At 33.8% G+C, this 19,260-nt stretch overlaps 1 protein-coding gene and 1 long non-coding RNA gene across 6 annotated transcripts in view; one reads left to right on the plus strand and one right to left on the minus strand.

Annotated features, from left to right (window-relative positions):
- LOC145971313 (uncharacterized) overlaps nt 1-19,260 on the minus strand; it is an 84,590-nt gene that overhangs the window by 55,758 nt on the left and 9,572 nt on the right. The window lies entirely within an intron of this gene.
- Nucleotides 2,065-19,208, plus strand: LOC145971226 (salivary peroxidase/catechol oxidase). Of its 5 annotated transcripts, none has more exons than XM_083098702.1 (13): nt 2,065-2,187; nt 10,535-10,678; nt 11,126-11,441; nt 11,694-11,911; nt 15,366-15,542; nt 15,917-16,113; nt 16,283-16,460; nt 16,544-16,892; nt 16,978-17,134; nt 17,230-17,400; nt 17,488-17,686; nt 17,774-17,879; nt 17,981-19,208. In XM_083098702.1, the coding sequence occupies exons 2-13, from the start codon at nt 10,546-10,548 to the stop codon at nt 18,066-18,068; spliced, it is 2,289 nt and encodes a 762-aa protein (XP_082954828.1). In that variant the 5' UTR covers nt 2,065-2,187; nt 10,535-10,545; the 3' UTR covers nt 18,069-19,208. The 5 variants fall into 5 exon arrangements, with proteins under 5 accessions (XP_082954828.1, XP_082954820.1, XP_082954810.1 ...); XM_083098694.1 differs by lacking the exon at nt 2,065-2,187 and adding an exon at nt 2,269-2,424; XM_083098684.1 differs by lacking the exon at nt 2,065-2,187 and adding an exon at nt 4,586-4,990.

Here is a 19,260-nt window from a genome sequence, read left to right on the forward strand (position 1 = left end):
ATTATAATTTTTAAAGAATTGATATATATATATATATATATATATATATATATATACATATATACATGTGTAATATCAAATTATATAATATAAATAAATATTATATATACATCGTTTAATTCCAATGTGAAATAATGTGTAACATTTTTATTTTGAAGCTATCAACTTGCAAAAGAGCGCGTGTTTTCCTATAAAGCATAAGAAGACTTTGCACCGTGAATGCAAATAACTTGGAAGATCGGGTGTCAAGAAGATCGTTGGCATCATTGTTGATATGTGTCACGCTCTTAAACGTAGCATAAAATGGAACGGAATACTCCGAATCTAGAATAATTAGTCGCATAAGCATAAGAAATGTTTTTCTTAGTATACATAGATTGAATGACGTGTGTGCTTTAATGATTATTTCTTAGCATATAGGTTTGCTACACAGGAATATAGGTTTGCTAGGAAATACCGATTAAACCTGGGATTTCACAATTACGTGTATCACCAAAGCAAGCAATATATTTCATCGTTTTTTCCTCGATTGCTCCAATTTTCGTTTATAATCATGCAATATTAAAATATTATAATCTTTGGCATCATATTTCAATATCCTTAAAAAAAATAAAGATAAAGACTTGCAAAAAATACCGATTATGTTGGGGCTAGTTTTATTTATTTCGTGATATTTATTACATCTTGATCGGACGAATTTCAAAAATGTAAAGAACTGCTGTCAAACTTACTAAAATAAAATAAAAAATATATTTTGTACTTATAATTTGCGCTTTGTATGAAACGATATTATTAACTAATTTTATTAAAAAATAGAAGCCATGTCAGCTAAAGAGAAAAATTTTTATCTGCATATTAAAAATCCCTTAATCAAGTGAATTACACATTGGTATATTTATTTACAATTAATATACAATTAAACTCGAACCCTTTGTTTACGCAATTGCGTTCTATAAATCATATCTCCCTCTCTATACGTTTTTTTCTCCAATTTTTCCATCGTGGCATCATTCTCGTCAATTTCTCAAGACTATACAGGGTGTCCCATTTTAATGTCCCACCCCAAATAACTTTCTTATTTTTAATTTTAGAAAAAGATGTTTCAGACAAAAGTTGTATGGTTTCAAGGGAGACATAAGGTGGTGTCATTAGTTTGACCTTGAATAGTTACTTGAAGGTCACGTGAAGGCCACTTTCAAGTTTTTAAATGGAATCACCTACTTTTTATTACATATTCTTGCAGCTCATCTCGAGAGCTTTCCAAAACACTATAATTAAATTAGTTTTCATTAAGTACTTTCCAAGTTATGAGGCTTGAAATCATTTCTTAATTTTACATAAACCGTAAAATATCTTGTAAAATATTCTTTTTTCGATTATCTTACCATAATACTTTTATGTACAAAATAATGAGAGAAATCAATTGGTGTAAAGAAAACACATAATTGTTTCGAAAAAAAAAATGTAATTGTTAATTGCAAATTACATTTTTTCTTTCGAAACAATTATGTGTTTTCTTTACACCAATTGATTCCTCTCATTATTTTGTACATAAAAGTATTAAGGTAAGATAATCGAAAAATGAATATTTTACTAGATATTTTATGATTTATGTAAAATTAAGAAATGATTTCAAGCCTCATAACTCGGAAAGTACTTAATGAAAACTAACTTAATTATAGTGTTTTGGAAAGCTCTCGAAATAAGCTACAAGAATATGCAATAGAAAGTAAGGGGTTTCATTTAAAAAATTGAAGGTGACCTTTACGTGACCTTGAAGCAACTATTCAAGGTCAAATAATGACACCACCTTATGTCCCCCTTGAAACCATACAACTTTTGTCTGAAACATCTTTTTCTAAAATTAAAAATAAGAAAGTTATTTGGGGTGGGACATTAAAATGGGACACCCTGTATAAATGCGTGATCGCATCACAAGTCGTGATAAACTTTTCTATCTGGGGTAAAGATTCGACCCGGAGCGACCCAGCCAATCTATTTTGTCTTTATCCAAAAGCGTCACAACTTAAGATAACTGTTTCTCTCGAATACAAAAAAAAGAGGGGGTTATCGAAGCGACGTTGCCAAGAATATAAAGGGACCACATTATTCAGTAAACGGATCATTTTGCTTTGTCAACATTATCGGCGTTCTCTCGTGAAGATATCAGTTGAAGAATAGTTTTGCGTAAGTACGATTACTTACATATATAAATCGAATGCGCTTCTCGAGTAAACACAGTATGCACTCGAAATGGTTTGGTGATTGAAATCGTGCGGAAAAGGGTAGTAATTTCTCGAGTATATATAACGTGTGTTGTGCTGAAGAATAGAATGTTAAGCGATTATATTATAATTCTGCATCTGATAAAACTGTATATACAGTAATTTTTCAAGAATACTGGACGCAATTTTGAAATGCTAGGTAAGCAAGGCGCATAAAATAAGAAATATTTTCTCTTTAATTATTTTCTAGAAATTATTTTCTCTTTAATGAAATACCAGTAATAGAAAGTGTTGAGTATTGTAATTCATTAATTGTGTTTATCAATCTACGAAAAGAAAGTTTTTCTTTATGCCAAAAATTGCATCAAAATTTGGATTCGCCACTAATCAATAAAATTCATATGTGCAGAAATAAATAAATTATTTGTAAACTCTCTCTCTCCCCCCCCCCCCTCTCTCTCTCTCTCTCTCTCTCTCTACTTTTTATAAATTATTTATAAATTATTTTTTTACTTATTGAAGGACATTTGTATCAAAAATTATAATGCTTACATAATGTTTAAATTATCGTTATCTTTAAATTATTCTTCAAATTATTTCGAATATTAATTCTAAAATCTTCGCAATTTTTTTATCTTTCGCGTGTTCATATCAAGGATTTTATATTAAAATTATATTGTATAAAATAGCACAATACATAACATACTTTCAAAATTCAAAACAGCTTAAATATCAGGTTATCATTGTTTGATAAGTAATATAAAGTATAAATTACTAGAGAGTTGCGATTTGTGTCCTTAGATGCCTCTGTATGCACTAGTTATATTACAGTTGTATAAAATCAATTTAATACTATTATATGCATTCTGCAATTTAATGAAATGTTCCTTTGTAGAAAAAAAATATACATATACTTGATACAAATTTTTTTAATAAAAAATAAAAAAATATACGAATATCGTTTTATTAAATAAAAATCATTTTAGTATCAATTAGAAAGTTATTATATTTTAAAAATAAATTTGTAAAATAAAGGTCAATTATTATTAATTCTTAATTTTGATATATCTCGATTATCAAAATTAAAAAGGAAATAGAGAGAAAAAATCGAAAGGAGAAAAATAGAAAATTATATTCATATCTAAATTCATATAAAATATATGATAGAAAAAAAGGAAGAAAAGAAATAGAGTTGCATAGCGATGCAACCGATTTCTTTAGAAAGAAAATTAGGAAAGAGATAAAGTGAGAAGTTCATAGATTCACAATCACGTTCGTATCACGTGCTAGTTTAACCGGCCTCTTTACCGCTTCTTGCTATTCTCAGCGCTCTGCAGGCATTTGACAAGCACTCGGATTGAGATTCGGTTTATCTCGAATTTGCTTTATCGTCATTTCATCTCACTTCTAGCAATAATTAGCAGATCGAGTTAATGCCATACAATTCTTTTTGTTTCTCTTTTTTTATTTCTTTATATAAATATATTTTATTTAAAAAATCCAAGGATGCTAAATAAATTAAATCTTTATTAAAAATTTTAAAATTATTTAAATTAAGTTTTGATGTTACATTGTAATTGAAAAAAATAGTAAGATTTATTGCTCTTAAATGCATCATAAAAATTTGTATAGTTACTTTCCTACAGATAATTCCTTTATTTTCAATTGTTTGTAATTTAAAAATTATTAATGCCATTTTAAATAAGATCAAATCGATTTTAGATTGAGAATTTATTATTAAAATAAAAATTAATGATCGTGATGCATCTTTAGTATTTTACATGAAAACTTACATTTTCATTATGTAATAAATTTAATCACATTTCCTATTATTATGTCACCGAATAATCAGATAATCACCAGACAAGTGCAAAGATTAAATAAGCGATGCAATTAGCATCAACATATTATTAAATGTCGTTGACATTGACCGACATTCTCGATACAATACAAAGTACGTAGGGTATTAACAAAATTCATAAACATAGAATGCATAAATTATTTTTATTTCCATCTGTAAGGGGAAAAAAATCTATTCAATCGAGTAGAAAAAATAAAAGTATTTAATGAAAGATTCAAGTTAATTTTCAGTCAGCAAATTTTTTCATAAGTTCGTCCCTTGTATTTTTTACAGAAAAAAAAAAGATAAAACTCATTAAATATCGCTATCTCTGTTATTGCATTTCTACATCTGATTTTTGTTTATGAACAATCTACGCTATGTTTATAGCGAATGCGACATAGACCTACGCACAGCGACTTCCGTGATCAAAATGCGCATGCGTTAAGGGAGGGTAAGAAAACTTCGATCGACCGAGCAAGAGTAGGATAGGGAAACCAAATTCAGAGTCGATGCAGCAGAATCAGCTGCTCCGTGGTTGGACTCCGTTCGTTTTATTAATTTGACATACAAAAGAAATTCGTACGAGTAGTGCCGGCATAAAATTTGTTTGTTCGTAAAAGAATCCTGAAATTGCGATTCTTCAGGGGCGCGAAAGGGGGAAGTTGCGCGAGCCGATATTCGGGTACATATTGATCCCGGGTGGATATTGGACGGGTGGATATATGTATATATATACATATAATTAGTGCGCGCCGCGTATTCCCGCGAGGAGTAGCCGTGATCATCGGTGTAATATCCGCGAGCAAACAGGGCGTCTCCCACAGCCCTCTCAACATTCATTCCAAAGGAAAAAAGATGGGCGTTGAGATATTCGACTGCCTAGACGACTATCTAATAGAACGCTGCAAGAAATCGTATTTAGGTAAGCCCGCGTTCGTCGACCTGAATGACATGCGGCGCATCGTCGCGAATAAACGTCACGATGAAAGTTCTGCATGTATTGTCATGACAAGATACTCGTCGATTATAGGGATCGGCCTAAATTGCGTTAAAATTCTAGAAACAAACTTTTAGTTATTATGCAATTTTTTAGAGAAAGATATCTACAGATCGAATGATAAGATGACTTTCAATTTTGCAATTAATCTCTTCCAATAATTTTTCACCAATTTATCTCTTCAAAAAAGATAAAGCAAAGTAAGAAATAAATTAAATTTAATGTCATTATATATAAATTAAGCAATTATTATTCTTAAAAATTCTTGCATTTATTTCTATTGTACACACACACACACATACACACACACATACACACACACACACACACACACGTGTGTGTGTATGTTTGTGTGTGTGTGTATGTGTGTCCAAATATTTTAAAAAAAGAAGAAAAATTTTTTATCATTTTCTTTTTATATATCATGCCTACGTCAAATGTGCAAATAAAAAATGGTAAAGTAAAAAAAATACCTCGTTTTTTTTGTTTGTGATTTATCTTTCTTTATGTCTAAAATATATAATTGATATCGCGAGTGTACATACCTTCTATTTGTTTATTTCATTAATAATTTCAAATAATTTATAAATAATTATATAAATAATTGCAATAAGTTTTATGAAAATAGATAAAAAAAGAATATCTTAAAATATCTTAAATATTACTTTAAAAAATACTCAGTTATTTCTTACATAATCTTATAATTTCTGTACATAAGTGACATTCATTCGACTCATTCTTTTTATAAATCCTCCTTTGATCATAACAGTTTTATTATCAAGGTTTAATTTAATCGAATAAGATGCTAGAAGTTTTTTATACGACCTATCATTTGTATTATCTTTTATTGGCAATACTTTTATTAATACTTTTCAATCAAGTTGTTTATCATTGTTTCGCAAGTCTTATACGGCATTATTTCACACGCGCGAATCACTCAGCAGTAATTTAATAAACTCTATCTGCAATTTAATCATGAGTTTATTGGACCAATGTCATTAAATGTCATACACGTGGACAATTCTCTTTTTGGTATCAGATTTATATATAGAAACATTGTCGAATTAATTTTTTTTCTATGTGCAAAGATATCACTACCATTTCTAGTTTGTTTACAACATTTAAAATATACACATGCATCATATTAGAATTTTTATTAAAGAAATTTATTTTTTTTAAAGAAAAGACCCTATGAAAATTTGATAAAGAAAATTAAAATTTAATAAGAAAATAAATAGAAAATTACGTTTTTTTTATACACCCTGTATATGGCTACGGCGAAAGTAATGGAAAAGTACTGGGAGATCTATAGGAGAATGCACGGAAGTAGTAGAACTATAGTTCCATAAGGGAATTTAAAGTACATTTAAATGGAGATGTAATAAATTAAACAGATCAAAATTTCCTTTTATCTTTAAAAGTATAGATTATATAGATTCAGTATACAAAAATTTTATTATATTTTTTATTATTATTTATTATATTTGTTATATTTATTATATTTATTATTTATTATTATCTATTATATTATATAAAGTTCAATTTTGTGTGTGTGTGTGTGTGTGTGTGTGTGTGTGTGTGTGTGTGTGTGTGTGTGTGTGTGTGTGTGTGTATGTGTAAGCCTTATCTATAATAAGAGTGATACTGTATTCTTGCTAAGAATGAGATAATACAAGATAGTAACATTATTATTGCTTTTTTCAATAAGCTCCTATTATTTTTATCGTTTCTAATATCTAAAATAAAAAATTATCAATTTACTTATAATATTCGTGAGTAATAATTCAATCTTTATCATTTTAATATAATCATGATAATGTGAAACAAGATCTCTTAATAATATACATAATTCTATATTCGAAGCATCTTTATAATTCTAATATAATCATGAAATAATGTGAAACATGATCACTTAATAATATCAAAAATCAATGATGAAGGATAGATATGCTTACACACATTTATAGATAACGTAAAAAGGTACAAACATCAATATCTAGAGTAAATATTTTGACATCTTTTCCATGTTACATCTACATCAATATCGTACAAAAAAAAAGTGTATGATTAAACGCTGATAAAAATGTAGGATAAAATTAATGAATTAAAGTATTATCGAAAGAAGAAATACAATAATCCTATGGCAATGCTCCGATAGCCGGCATACAACGGAGTGCGATGGGGGAAAGGAGGTGGACGAGCACGTGCTCACCGAGTGATAGAATTTTTTTTCTGAGCTAAATAAGGTGACTCACTCTTGGTGGGGAAGCGGCGAACCAATGAAAATGCGCGCGAGTCAGCGAGCAGAGTGAAATGAACGAAAAATAATGAAGGAAGGAGCGAGCTGGAGAACACCTTTGGAATCAATGCGCGTAGCGTGTGCACGTGATCGAGGGCGACAGCTAGAATGAATGAGAGAGAGAGCATGAATGGAGCGAGACATAAAAGCGGAGCCGCGTATAGGTATACGAGAAGGAGCGAGATGAACGATACTGTATATCGGAGTATACTCAGTAACGTATCTTTAATGAATCAGGGCCAGGGACAAAGAGATAACGCATATTTCGAGAATCGATAAACATAGTCGAGTATCTTTTAATCGATATCGCAATTTCGCATACACTCACGTTCAGCCTGAGATAAAAAAGGGGGCGGGACCGAGATTGCTCGCATAAATAAATGAATGACACGAGTGCAAGAAGGCACTTCGATAAGCTACTTAGCGAGACAGAGAAGGAGGAACGGAGAGGGGAATCTGTATTCGCAGCACGAAACTCCGTCGTTGTTGCCATCGTCGAAGTGCGTTTCTGTCGGTCGCCACGAGTACACTTGACGCAGGTGTGTGTGTTAATTCGCGAACTCGTGTCGTTTCTTGCCGCGAGATCCATGGAATTTTGACATTTGCTTTCTTAGAAAGCCGACGAGATCGCGGTAACTCGCGTGAAGAATTGTTCGAATTGTCCTGACGATTTACTTAACACGTAGAGAAAACGACAAATCGCGAATTCTTTCGCTGCACCTGGCTGCGTTTTGTCGGAGAATGTTTCTCGTCGCACCGGTCGACAATAATCGTTGGGTCTACGCAATGCACGGATTGGAGAAGCCTATGGATCATGTGCCCGGTAATGATTTATCAGATGTATTTACAAGTATCGATATAGGGAATATTTATCCTCATGAAGGGATCAATATTTCGGAATTAGAAAAATAATTATATATTTTTTTACGTACATAATCTATTCGGCAAAGAGAGAGAAAGAGAGAGATAGAGAATTTGAGATGATATCGTTATCATTGAGTACGCTTGTAACACAAAGTGTGCTTACACAATCATGAGAATACATCACATTACTTTGTAAACACATCAAATATGAAGAAAAATAGATAAAGGGAAAGAATAAATTTTTTTGTTCCCGACAACAAGAGTTAAATCTGTTTACAGAATATGCTAATATTAGTGGCGCTATCACGTCGCAATTCTCGTTGTTCACGTGTCTCGCGAATGAACGTTTGCATTTTTAATTATGCTGTTTTGTTGCTCGCGATAGACATACATAGGAAAGACTCACCATGATGTTGCATATCGACCAGCTGCAATTTGCATACATGTCAACAACTTCATCAATTTACAAGAAAAATTTTTTATACAAGTTGCCGTTATCGCTTTCGAGATCAAAATAGATACTTGATCCTATATGAGATATCGATCCTATAATTACGAAAAGAATCATTAGTTGACATATTATTAGATAATCAAAATCCAACCAAAGTCTCTTAAGTGAGAATAATATAAACAATATTATTAGTAATATTAAATTACTAATTTAATAAAAATTAATAATTTAATAAAAAGAGCTATTATACAATAATTCTATATATTATTAATGAACATTATCATTTAATTCATTTATCTGCATTATCTTTCTGGATGAAACAAATTTAATCTTCTTTTGAAATATATAATAATTAATGAATAACAACGAAAATAAATGAATAACAACGAAAATAATCTTAAAATACACGACATATTTATCATATTCAATAATATCGCAGAAGATTCAACAAAATATATTCGTCATAGATAGTTGAGTGAATTATTTGATTTAGGTCTAATTCTGGACAGACGGAAATTCGTAACTCTTATTTGCCTTGTCAATGTCGTCAAAACACTCGCTATATGCAATTGTGGAAGAGGAGGTCTTATCAACGTGATAACGAATAGAGTTGCCCGCATCTGGCCACGCGTTATGCACGTGAACAGCGCGTGTTTACCACATTAACGAGATACGAGTAGGAATTGCACACAGGCACACGCTATTTCACCGATATAGTCTCGCTATAAATAACCGACAACATACGCGAAGGTCGTCGGCGAAAAAATACGCCGCTTATTATCTAACACTTACATCTACCTATGCATTTGATTGACCCTAAATTTAACAACGCAAGATGCACTTTTATTTTTTATACCATCGCGATTACATAATGTGAATTTATTTATAAAATATTTTTAAATCTTCCAGAGAGTGGCATGTCACCTTTGAAATGTTGACATTATTTATTAAATATTTCATTCTCATTTCATTGAAATGCAAATATATTTCTTTGAAAATTCACCGAGGTTAAACGTCTCGTCTGTGTCGTCTGTATCGTAAAATTTAATATCGCGGAATATATTGCACATTAAAAAACATGTTAACAATAATAAAAAATATGAATGATTTTCATAACGAGAAAAATATCAAAGATAATTTAATTAATTAAATTAATATTAAATTAAAACGCGACGTAAGAGAAGCGTTTCGCTGATTCGGCGAAAGTTTTTTTAGAATATCTGATATTTCAGTTCACACCAATGAGAATCGTAACATTCAGCGAGCACGTGAACACAAAGGCCATTTCTATCTTTTACTACGAATGAGAAAATAGAATTCTCTGCTCTAAAGACTAAATTTACATATAGGTGGGCGTGTGTTTTAGATGCGTTAAATAGCGTTAAATAAAATTAGCGTTATTATGCTAGATAATTAGAGCAATCAAATCGGAATAATTATATTTAATCGGAGTGTTTTGAATGTGTGTGATATGAAGACCGCGTTCAATATCAACGTGAAATAAGAATCAAGTTCCGACTGTCACATTTTCACAAACGTGGGAAATGATAAGAGAAACATAAATTCATTAATTCGTCGTTAATTAATGCTCTTTGTGCACTATATGCATATCTATTATGTATGTATTCGTTAATGGGACGAGAGCCAAACAAAGCGCAGCGACATCCTTCTTCGGATGAGCTACGTGATATTAATATTACATTTTCATTCGCGACAAGAGCCAACGACGTCGCGCACTTTGCGCCGCGCGTATAAGTTGAAACGCAGTGCGAGTGCGTGAGTCACACATGTTGGGATGCAGAGTAGAGCATCTCGTCTCAATGATCTTACTAGTCGGTCATTTCATTTTGTGCAGCCGGCGGTGTTATGGCGGGTTCCATTGCAACTTTGGCGATCCTCTGGGTGTCCCTTCAGACGATGGGCTTCCTAGGACATTCCCACTCAATCGGCACGCATAAGCTGCCCGAGTCGCTGCAGACTTATCTTGCCAATTACAATGGTAAGAATCTACCGCAATTCAATTTTAATTAGAATTTAATTAAAAATTTCACACCGCAAAAAGTCGAGGAAGCAATTTTATGATTACCGCAAATACTTCCATAAATACTTTGGTAGTAAATATCTCAGTTGAAATTAAGATTGCATAATTAATAATGTTGAAACGTGTTGCTATGGTCTTTTTTTAAATATATTTTATACGTATTATGCTATTTTATTTTATAGAATCGCACATTTTCGATGAAAAAATAAATTTGTATTTTTACATGATTACATGTGCTATCTATTTCTGGACTCGCATCAATTTAGCAATTATTTTGGATCTAATCCAGACATGCCGATAACATTTGATCGGTCTTATTTCGGAACAAAAATTCAAGCCATCTTCCGATACATCGCATGTTATTTATAAATTATAATTCACTCATTGTTTCGAAATATTTCAAAGAACCGCTTTCAGGATTACCAGCCATTAACTACGATTCCGATGTCATCGTAAACACGGTCCGTCGAGAAACTCGAAGATTCCCCAGGATCGATGGAACTACCCTAAACAATTCCATCACATATGCGCGGGCGATAGTCGATAAGCTGAACACTCTTGAAAGAAATCTCGCGAATGCCGGTATCGAACTCCAGGCGCAGAGTCCGGCTGAGAAACAATTCTGGAATTCCAATCCTTCCACAGATGCTTTCGAAAGGAGTATCGATGCAATCGTAGCGGGGAAAGCATCGTTATACCTCAGAGATCTAAAGTGCCGAAGGTACGTGTCGATTATTAATCAAGATATTTTTCAACAATTTTTTTTTTTAATCGTCAAAATTTTCGATACTTCACTATACAATTTATATAGATTTTGTAATATTATTAATACATAGTTTACTATCATCTGTCATTCGAATCGATATTCTTCTCCTCGCGAGTCGAAATTAATTTAATTACAATCGATTTTAATCATAATAAAAATTTAATTATAATTATAATTCATATTTCAATTTTTTTTATTTTATCGCAGGTTCGGTTTAGATAATAATGACTGCGCCCATCTCATATCGACCCTCGGCCTACAGGGCACCCCGCTCGGTGAATCTTGCGCCGCGATGCATAACGTGGAATGCGATGAAATGTCAAAGTACCGCAGCATCGACGGCACTTGCAACAACATTGAAAATCCGAGCTGGGGCAGCGCAATGACCGCATACTCTAGAATACTGTTCTCCCAATATTTTGACGGTAAGGGTGTCTCCTATTGTGATCGCGCTCCCTTTTTCTCTAGCCTTCTCCCCCCCCCCACGCCCCCATTTATCAACGACATTAGCTCGCGATATGGCATCGTTCTCTCATCATCACTCGTCCAGGCTTGAATTGCTTATCGATCGTCACGTCGCTATTATAGATTATTAGGGAAATAATTGCTGATCGCGCGTCACATCATACTTTCGACCCAGTCGCGGAACGTAAGCAGCCCCCGCGCGCAAATCAAACCCCTCCCTTGGGATTTTGCACGGGACGAAATTTCGTAACGCGCGCTCTTTGTCGTAAACTCTTTGTTGTTACTTCTTGTGTGGAATAATAATGGTACAATTATTTGCAGCCTCTGAACGTTTTGCGCTCTCCCTTCTTTTCCGCAATTCCATTCGAATCAGAGTCTCCTTTCCCTCCCTCTGCTCATCCTGTTCCTTAGGAGATTATTTGCTTCTTGTAATAGGGTCAGTTTTGAACGAGACAAGATTTTTTCAATAAATCAGAGTTGCGAAATCATGTCATATGTTTCTCAAATCAAAGTATCGATAACAATATGTCGTAATGAATGGAAAATATGAGATTACAAAACATTGAAAGTTTTCCACGATATTTAACTCGATTACGCGCACTAGGAATTTTTACCACAAATGTCACGAATAATAATCGGTGTTAGGTAAGTGTTGCTTTACTCGTTCGCAGTTGCATATCAATTATATCGTTACGTGCGTTTCGAGAAGACATAGCAACGGGAATGCGTCATCGCAACAAGATACGTGCTGATAAAAGTTCGTGTTGTTTAGTCATCCCGATAAATATTTTTATTTGGAAATGACAGTTAGAAATAATGACGACCATGCGGCGATTATCTATTCGCCCAGTCGCAGTAGAATGATAATACATGTGTCATACTACGGCTATGCTAACGTAGATAAAGAGGGATGCGTAATTTGTTTTCATTTCACTCGAGTCCACCCGAGTCAGATTATTATTGTATCTTCTTTCTGCGGACTTGCGAGATTCTCGAGCTTCTTGTTACATGAATATAAATTCACCAAACGACACACTGCATTCCCCGCGTTACGTCAATGTCATTCATGTTGATACATTTAGCTTCTTGTCCTGCGCGCTTTCTTTCGAGTATAATAGATTCTAAGACACTTGGAATTTTTTTCACAGTTAAGTGTATAATTAACACACTTTAATCCTAGAATATGGAACATGCGAATTTGAAATCAATACTTAAAAAATGATGATAAATGAAGATAATATTAAATTATAACAGTGATCTATTCGTATTCCGTAGAGATTAAATACCGAATATTAATGTGTAAAATCAGGGCTCACTATTATTTTCATTTTTTATTTGCAATATTTTGGCCTTATTTTAATCTGTAATATTAAAAACAAGATAAAATATCGCATTCATGGATTGAAATTTAAAAAATAGGAATATGAGAACATGATAAAAACTATCTTTTTTCAAAAGGATATCAGATGTACAAGAATTCGATATCTTGAATATCATTCATACGATAGGAACATAGTCACGTCTTTTATTTCACGGTTATCGCGCTCATAAAAAACCATGTTAGATAATTGACATTTTTTTGTTGTAATATCGCGCATAGAAAAATCTAATCTATAAATAGCGTAATGAAAGCGTTAAAAAATTCGCATTGTGGAGAATTCACGATAAAATTGCGAACAATTCGCTCTCTGCAATTTATGTCATTTACTTATGTCGCGTACTTTTTAAGGGGCCGGTATCATCCAAAACCTACCGATTAGATATCGCATTTTTTATTTTTCAATCCAAGCAAAATAGCATCTTTAGATGCTTAGTCTTATCACGCGAACCAGCAACCTCGATCTTTCAACCTACCTATCCGACTTATCATCTCCGTAAGACACATTCACGTATATACATATACAAACGTAGACACATATATGTAATATGTACGTATGTATGTCGATTTATACTAGATGTATACATGCATACACATATATATACACATATATAAAAATATACATACTGATCCTTGGGCGCAAATGGATAAACGTTCGTCGATTGGCTTAACAAATTATATTCTGTGATTTGCATTACAGTTGTTGTGCGATAAGGCACATAGAGCATAAAATGCCTGAGTGTAGCAGTGAATAATACTGCCTACAATAGGGTGCCCCGGGAGATTCTATCCAGCAGTAGAAAATGTGTATGTAAACTAATTCGGATATACCTAATAATGTATCATATTTATTATATAACACTAGTTGGAATTCTTTTCTGTTCAATTCGCGCCAATACGCGGCTCTCGCAAAGGTACCCGAGCGAGGGAACTCGACTTGGGAGTCATATCTAATTTGGTCGCGCTTAAATAGATAGTTCTAATTATATCTGCCGGCCAATACATATTTTACGTAATATACGCGCCTCGAGATGAAGTAGGTACATAGCATATTCCCAAGTTTAAATTTTATATTTGACAAAATAGAGATACTCTTTATTCTCTCGCTTGAATTTCTCAGCTTTTAACAGTCGTTGAAATTGCTCGTAGAAACACATTCGCGACGAATTCTTAGTATCTTTAAAAATCGCATTTAGAATCTTCTCCCAGTTCGGTTCACTCGTTCGAGTGCCTTTATCGATCATCTACAAGTAAGTTCGCGGGACGTTTCTGCGAGCGTTCTCGATCTGAGCGGCCGTAACTTCGATGCTAGGACGTCGATTATATATTCGTTTCACAATCGCGTCTCTCTGCCACGCTTTAATAGCAGCAATAAACGGCTCGTCGTTCGACAACGCATCAGAACGTAGAAGTCGTTGTAGTCGAAGTACCGACTCGCTTTGCAGCACGAGATTTAGGATTCTTCAGGGACCGATCAGTGCCAGGAATGAAATTCATTCTCGCGAATGAATGATACGATTACATCAGCACGCTTGTTTACGATTCGTTTCATATATGTCACAATGCAAACGAAATTACTCCCCTGATCGTTCCCTGTTAAATTTATCGCGCGAGCAAGGCAGGTAGGCGCAGTTAGGATCTCGAGATTAGTACAGCTGGCGATAAACTCGCCTATTTGTAGCTAGAACAGAATATTTATATCCAGCTATAGATATTTTTATAATCTTCTCTCGTGCTGCACTGCCACGCGTACCATTTTAAGCACGCGCGCGTATTTCAGCTCGCCAAAATCGGAGTAATCACAATAACAGTGACATATATGATGCCATTTCAACATCATGCGAGTGTTCATAGCTGATCATTTTATGAATTGTCGTATCGTTTTCCGTTATGATTTTGCTCTCGATAATTATGATTTATTCTGTCTCGCGAATATTCAACAAAAGCACCACGTCGCGCCAAAGTAGCACCGATTTACTCCGATTTTGCGACTTTGACTATTTACGCGACAGAAATCTAATGTTCGATTTGGGCAGGCTTCCAACAACCGAGGCGTATCGGATATACGAAGAAACCACTGCCAAGTCCGAGACTCATAAGCGCCGCTTTATCCACTGCCAATGATCAATCGGATGCTAGCAGAACACTGGCCGTAATGGAATGGAGCCAATTCATCGCTCACGACATAGCTCAGACCGCAGTACGTAAAATGGGTGAGTGGATAAATTTAAACGTGTGTATCTAATTTGAATCCTCAATCTCTATCGATAGATTAATTTCTCACTTGTTGCACAAGTAATTGCAAAGAAAATTGCTACAAGCCAATTTGAATATTGATAATTATTTGATATAATTTTGCAATCTCAATCAAATTTTAATAATAGGAAATATATATTTCTCGTTAGGTAAATCACGTGATATATTTTCTTGAAAAATTTCTTAAACAAATGTCATTGTATTAATATCAGAATCTGATACGTCTGATCTAGAAATGATACGTTAAAGCAAGCTATCGTGTAAATCTGTAAATTATGTCAATTCTCTTTGTCATAATTTGATCATTAAAGAAATTATTTCTTAATTACAGTCTCAAATGGAAAACCGATTTCTTGCTGTCAGGGTGATGGAGATACCCTATTACCGCGTCATATTCATCCAGATTGTTCTCCCATCAGCGTGTCCTATGGCGATCCCGTTTATGGCAAACATGATATTCGATGCATGAATTATGTTCGCTCCTTGCCTGTCTTAAAATCAGACTGCACTTTGGGGCCAATAGAACAGGTACGCGGTTATTATTTTCCATATTCAAAAGTATGTTTAGTACCTTATTTCAAAAAAACATATAATACGATTACCTTGAAAATTAAAAAAAAATAATTTTCATTGTCACTCAAGATTCGCGCAATTTATTATCCAAATAATAATCTATTAATTTAAATATAACTTACAGATGAATCAGGTAAGCCACTTTGTGGACGGTTCAACGATTTACGGATCTACCCTGAAGAAATCTCGTAAGCTTCGCACTTTTGAAAACGGTCATCTTCGCGTTGACGTGCGAAACAATCACACATACTTGCCAAAAGGAGATGCCGCATCGCAATGCAGAGAAAATTGCTACAATTCCGGTACTTGTTAATTTCATTTATATATATCATGTATAATGGTTCTGAGACAATTTAAATTATTTCAATAATTATACGTCTACCAGGTGACGATCGTGTGAATATTGAACCTCAGTTAGCCGTGCTCCACACGATCTGGCATCGCGAACATAATCGCATCGCCGATAATCTTGCCAAGTTGAATCCAGATTGGTCGGATGAGACTCTGTATCAGGAAGCCAGGCGGATCGTAATTGCTGAGATTCAACATATCACTTACAAGGACTGGTTGCCCATTTTACTAGGTAGAAGATACGTTCGTGCCGTTGGTCTTATCATAGGAAACTATCCCCATTACAGTCGTAATTATAATTCTGACGACGAACCGTCGGTTAGCAACGAAGTTGCTAACGCAGCCTTACGTTTCTTGAACTCACTGATGCAAGGAAATCTAAGGTAAACATAATATATATTATAGTACGAAGAATAATTTTTATAGAAATATGCACGACGATATTCATGGCTCTTTCTCTTGTTCCAGTTTACCGGATAATTCTCATCAACAGAACAAAACGTTGAATCTGGCGGAGCATTTTTTCAATCCGCGTGTAATCGAATCGGAGGAAGTGTTTGACGGATTACTTCGCGGTCTCGCTACTCAGACTAGCCAGAGAATGGACATTAGCCTTATTTCAGATGTAAGTCAAACGTTCTTTTTTTTCTTTTATATAAATGCTGATAATAATACGATCAAAAAGAATTTTTCATAACGATCATCACTTTTGCGTTACAGATGACAAGCAAATTGTACAGTAATGGCAACAATTTAGGTTTGGATGCTGTCAGCTTAGACATTGAACGTGGTCGCGATCATGGCTTGCCAGTATATAATTATTATCGTAGATATTGTGGACTTCCTGCCGCCAAAACCTTTGACGATTTCTTAGATTACATTCCCATAGAAGTAAGCTTGAATAATGTTTCTCCTCTTGCATTTAACATTCTTAAGACAAATAAATCATTGATACATTTATCATCGATCTATTATTAGACGGTAAACAAACTACGTACAATCTATGGCCATCCCGATGATGTCGATCTTATCGTGGGCGGTATGGCAGAGAGACCGGCGGATGACGGCATGGTTGGTCCAACTTTCCGTTGTCTCATTTACGAGCAATTCTCTCGGTCTCGACGTACCGACAGGTTCTTTTACGATTCCGTGATGCAACCGCATCCTTTCACGCCTGGTAAGTTGGCACATCATCTTATGCATTCCGAATCATATGCATTATCATTCATTTCCACTTCTGATTAATTATCTTTCTTTATTACAGAACAATTAGCTCAATTGCATAATGTTTCCTTGGCGCGAATATTCTGCGATAATGGTGACAATATTACCCACATGCAGCGCAATGTGTTCCTCAAGCCTCAAGCCGGGTAAGTTCGGTTGTTTTTGTGGCGCGATTTGAATTATTAAGATACTCGAAATTCCTATTATGTTATACCTATTGTTTAATATCGCATCTTTTATATTCTAGAAATGAATTGAAACGCTGCACAGATTTCGAGGCGATACCCAGTGTGGATCTATTTGCATGGGCAGAAAGGGCAAAAGCGTATCGTTGAAGTCTTTAATTAATTGGCTGGTCACATAACAATTGCATCCGTTCGCCCGTAAATGCGGATTTAAGGAGGATGGTTTACGGGAAGCGAGCCCAGAACGAGTGCAATCGCGCGGGAAAAGCGATTGTGTGAGATTACGTAATAATCTCATCAGAATCGTCAGAGGCGTCGCAACGACGGTATCGTTCTCGCTACGATAAAGCGAGAGGGGCAATATAGGACAGAGAGCAAAACAAGCGAAATAACGTGACTAGTCGATTAAAAAAATATCCAGTAGCCAAAATAAGGCTAAAGAAACAACAATGCATACGCGAGCTAAACTACGAGATGAACGAACGAAGATAAACGATCAGCTATTGATAATGAAGGGAACCATAGAGTTCGTCATCTTATTAATTGACTTTGCTCGCAGGATTGCATTTTTCGCGACAGTCTGATCAATAATGTAGTCTGATATAGGCACACCTTGTAGGTAGTCTGTGTATCTGTGTGAAGATGTATAAGTGGAGTGATGGACATTACGAGCGTATTAATTACGCTTATATAGACGATCCTATTGAGTCGAGATTTCAGTTAAAAGTACTTAGCGACTGATGAATTTGTGATTATTTAGAATTAATAAATGTATACAATTTTTATCTAAGCGATAAATGCAATATTATCATTTAAAGAATCTTGTTAAAGAAGCTTAGATCGAATCTCGATTAAAACAAGAATGCATTTTTTCACTTTTTTGAGAATAATTCGCATAATGTATAAACCAAAGCTATAACTGAAAGCAATAATTTATTGAACGAAACATTGGTACTGGTATAACAATATTTTTAATGCCATAAGAGGCATAAATATTATATAATAAATACGTCAAAACTTTATTATATACTTTTGATACAATTTCATATCGATGTTCCTCGTAAACGTTTTTGAACGTTTTAACAAGGTATGGAGAATTTTTAAAAACTTTTGCAATATCTGTCAAAAATATTTATTTGATTCATAATTTACAATAATTCTGTAATAATTTATAATTTGTAAAAATATAATTATCGATTTTTATAAGTTAATTGCTCGATTTATTATCTTATAATCTTGTAAACAATTTATGCAAATAAATGATGTCTTTTACTAAGTATATAAGATGAATCGATTGTCTGCAATATTCTTATTTTAAAATACTTAAAGAGAAAGTCTTTTG

Source organism: Camponotus vicinus, unplaced genomic scaffold (assembly GCF_025532165.1).
Source record: "Camponotus vicinus isolate PSW18456_S1 unplaced genomic scaffold, iyCamVici1.0 SCAF_1, whole genome shotgun sequence".
NCBI classification, from domain to species: domain Eukaryota; kingdom Metazoa; phylum Arthropoda; class Insecta; order Hymenoptera; family Formicidae; genus Camponotus; species Camponotus vicinus.

Coding starts and splice junctions, on each gene's coding strand:
- LOC145971226 (XM_083098668.1), top strand. CDS start 8,106: ATGTTTCTCGTCGCACCGGTCGACAATAATCGTTGGGTCTACGCAATG. Junction 8,188..10,534: donor GCCTATGGATCATGTGCCCG/GTAATGATTTAT, acceptor CATTTTGTGCAG/CCGGCGGTGTTATGGCGGGT. Junction 17,401..17,487: donor TAGATTACATTCCCATAGAA/GTAAGCTTGAAT, acceptor ATCTATTATTAG/ACGGTAAACAAACTACGTAC.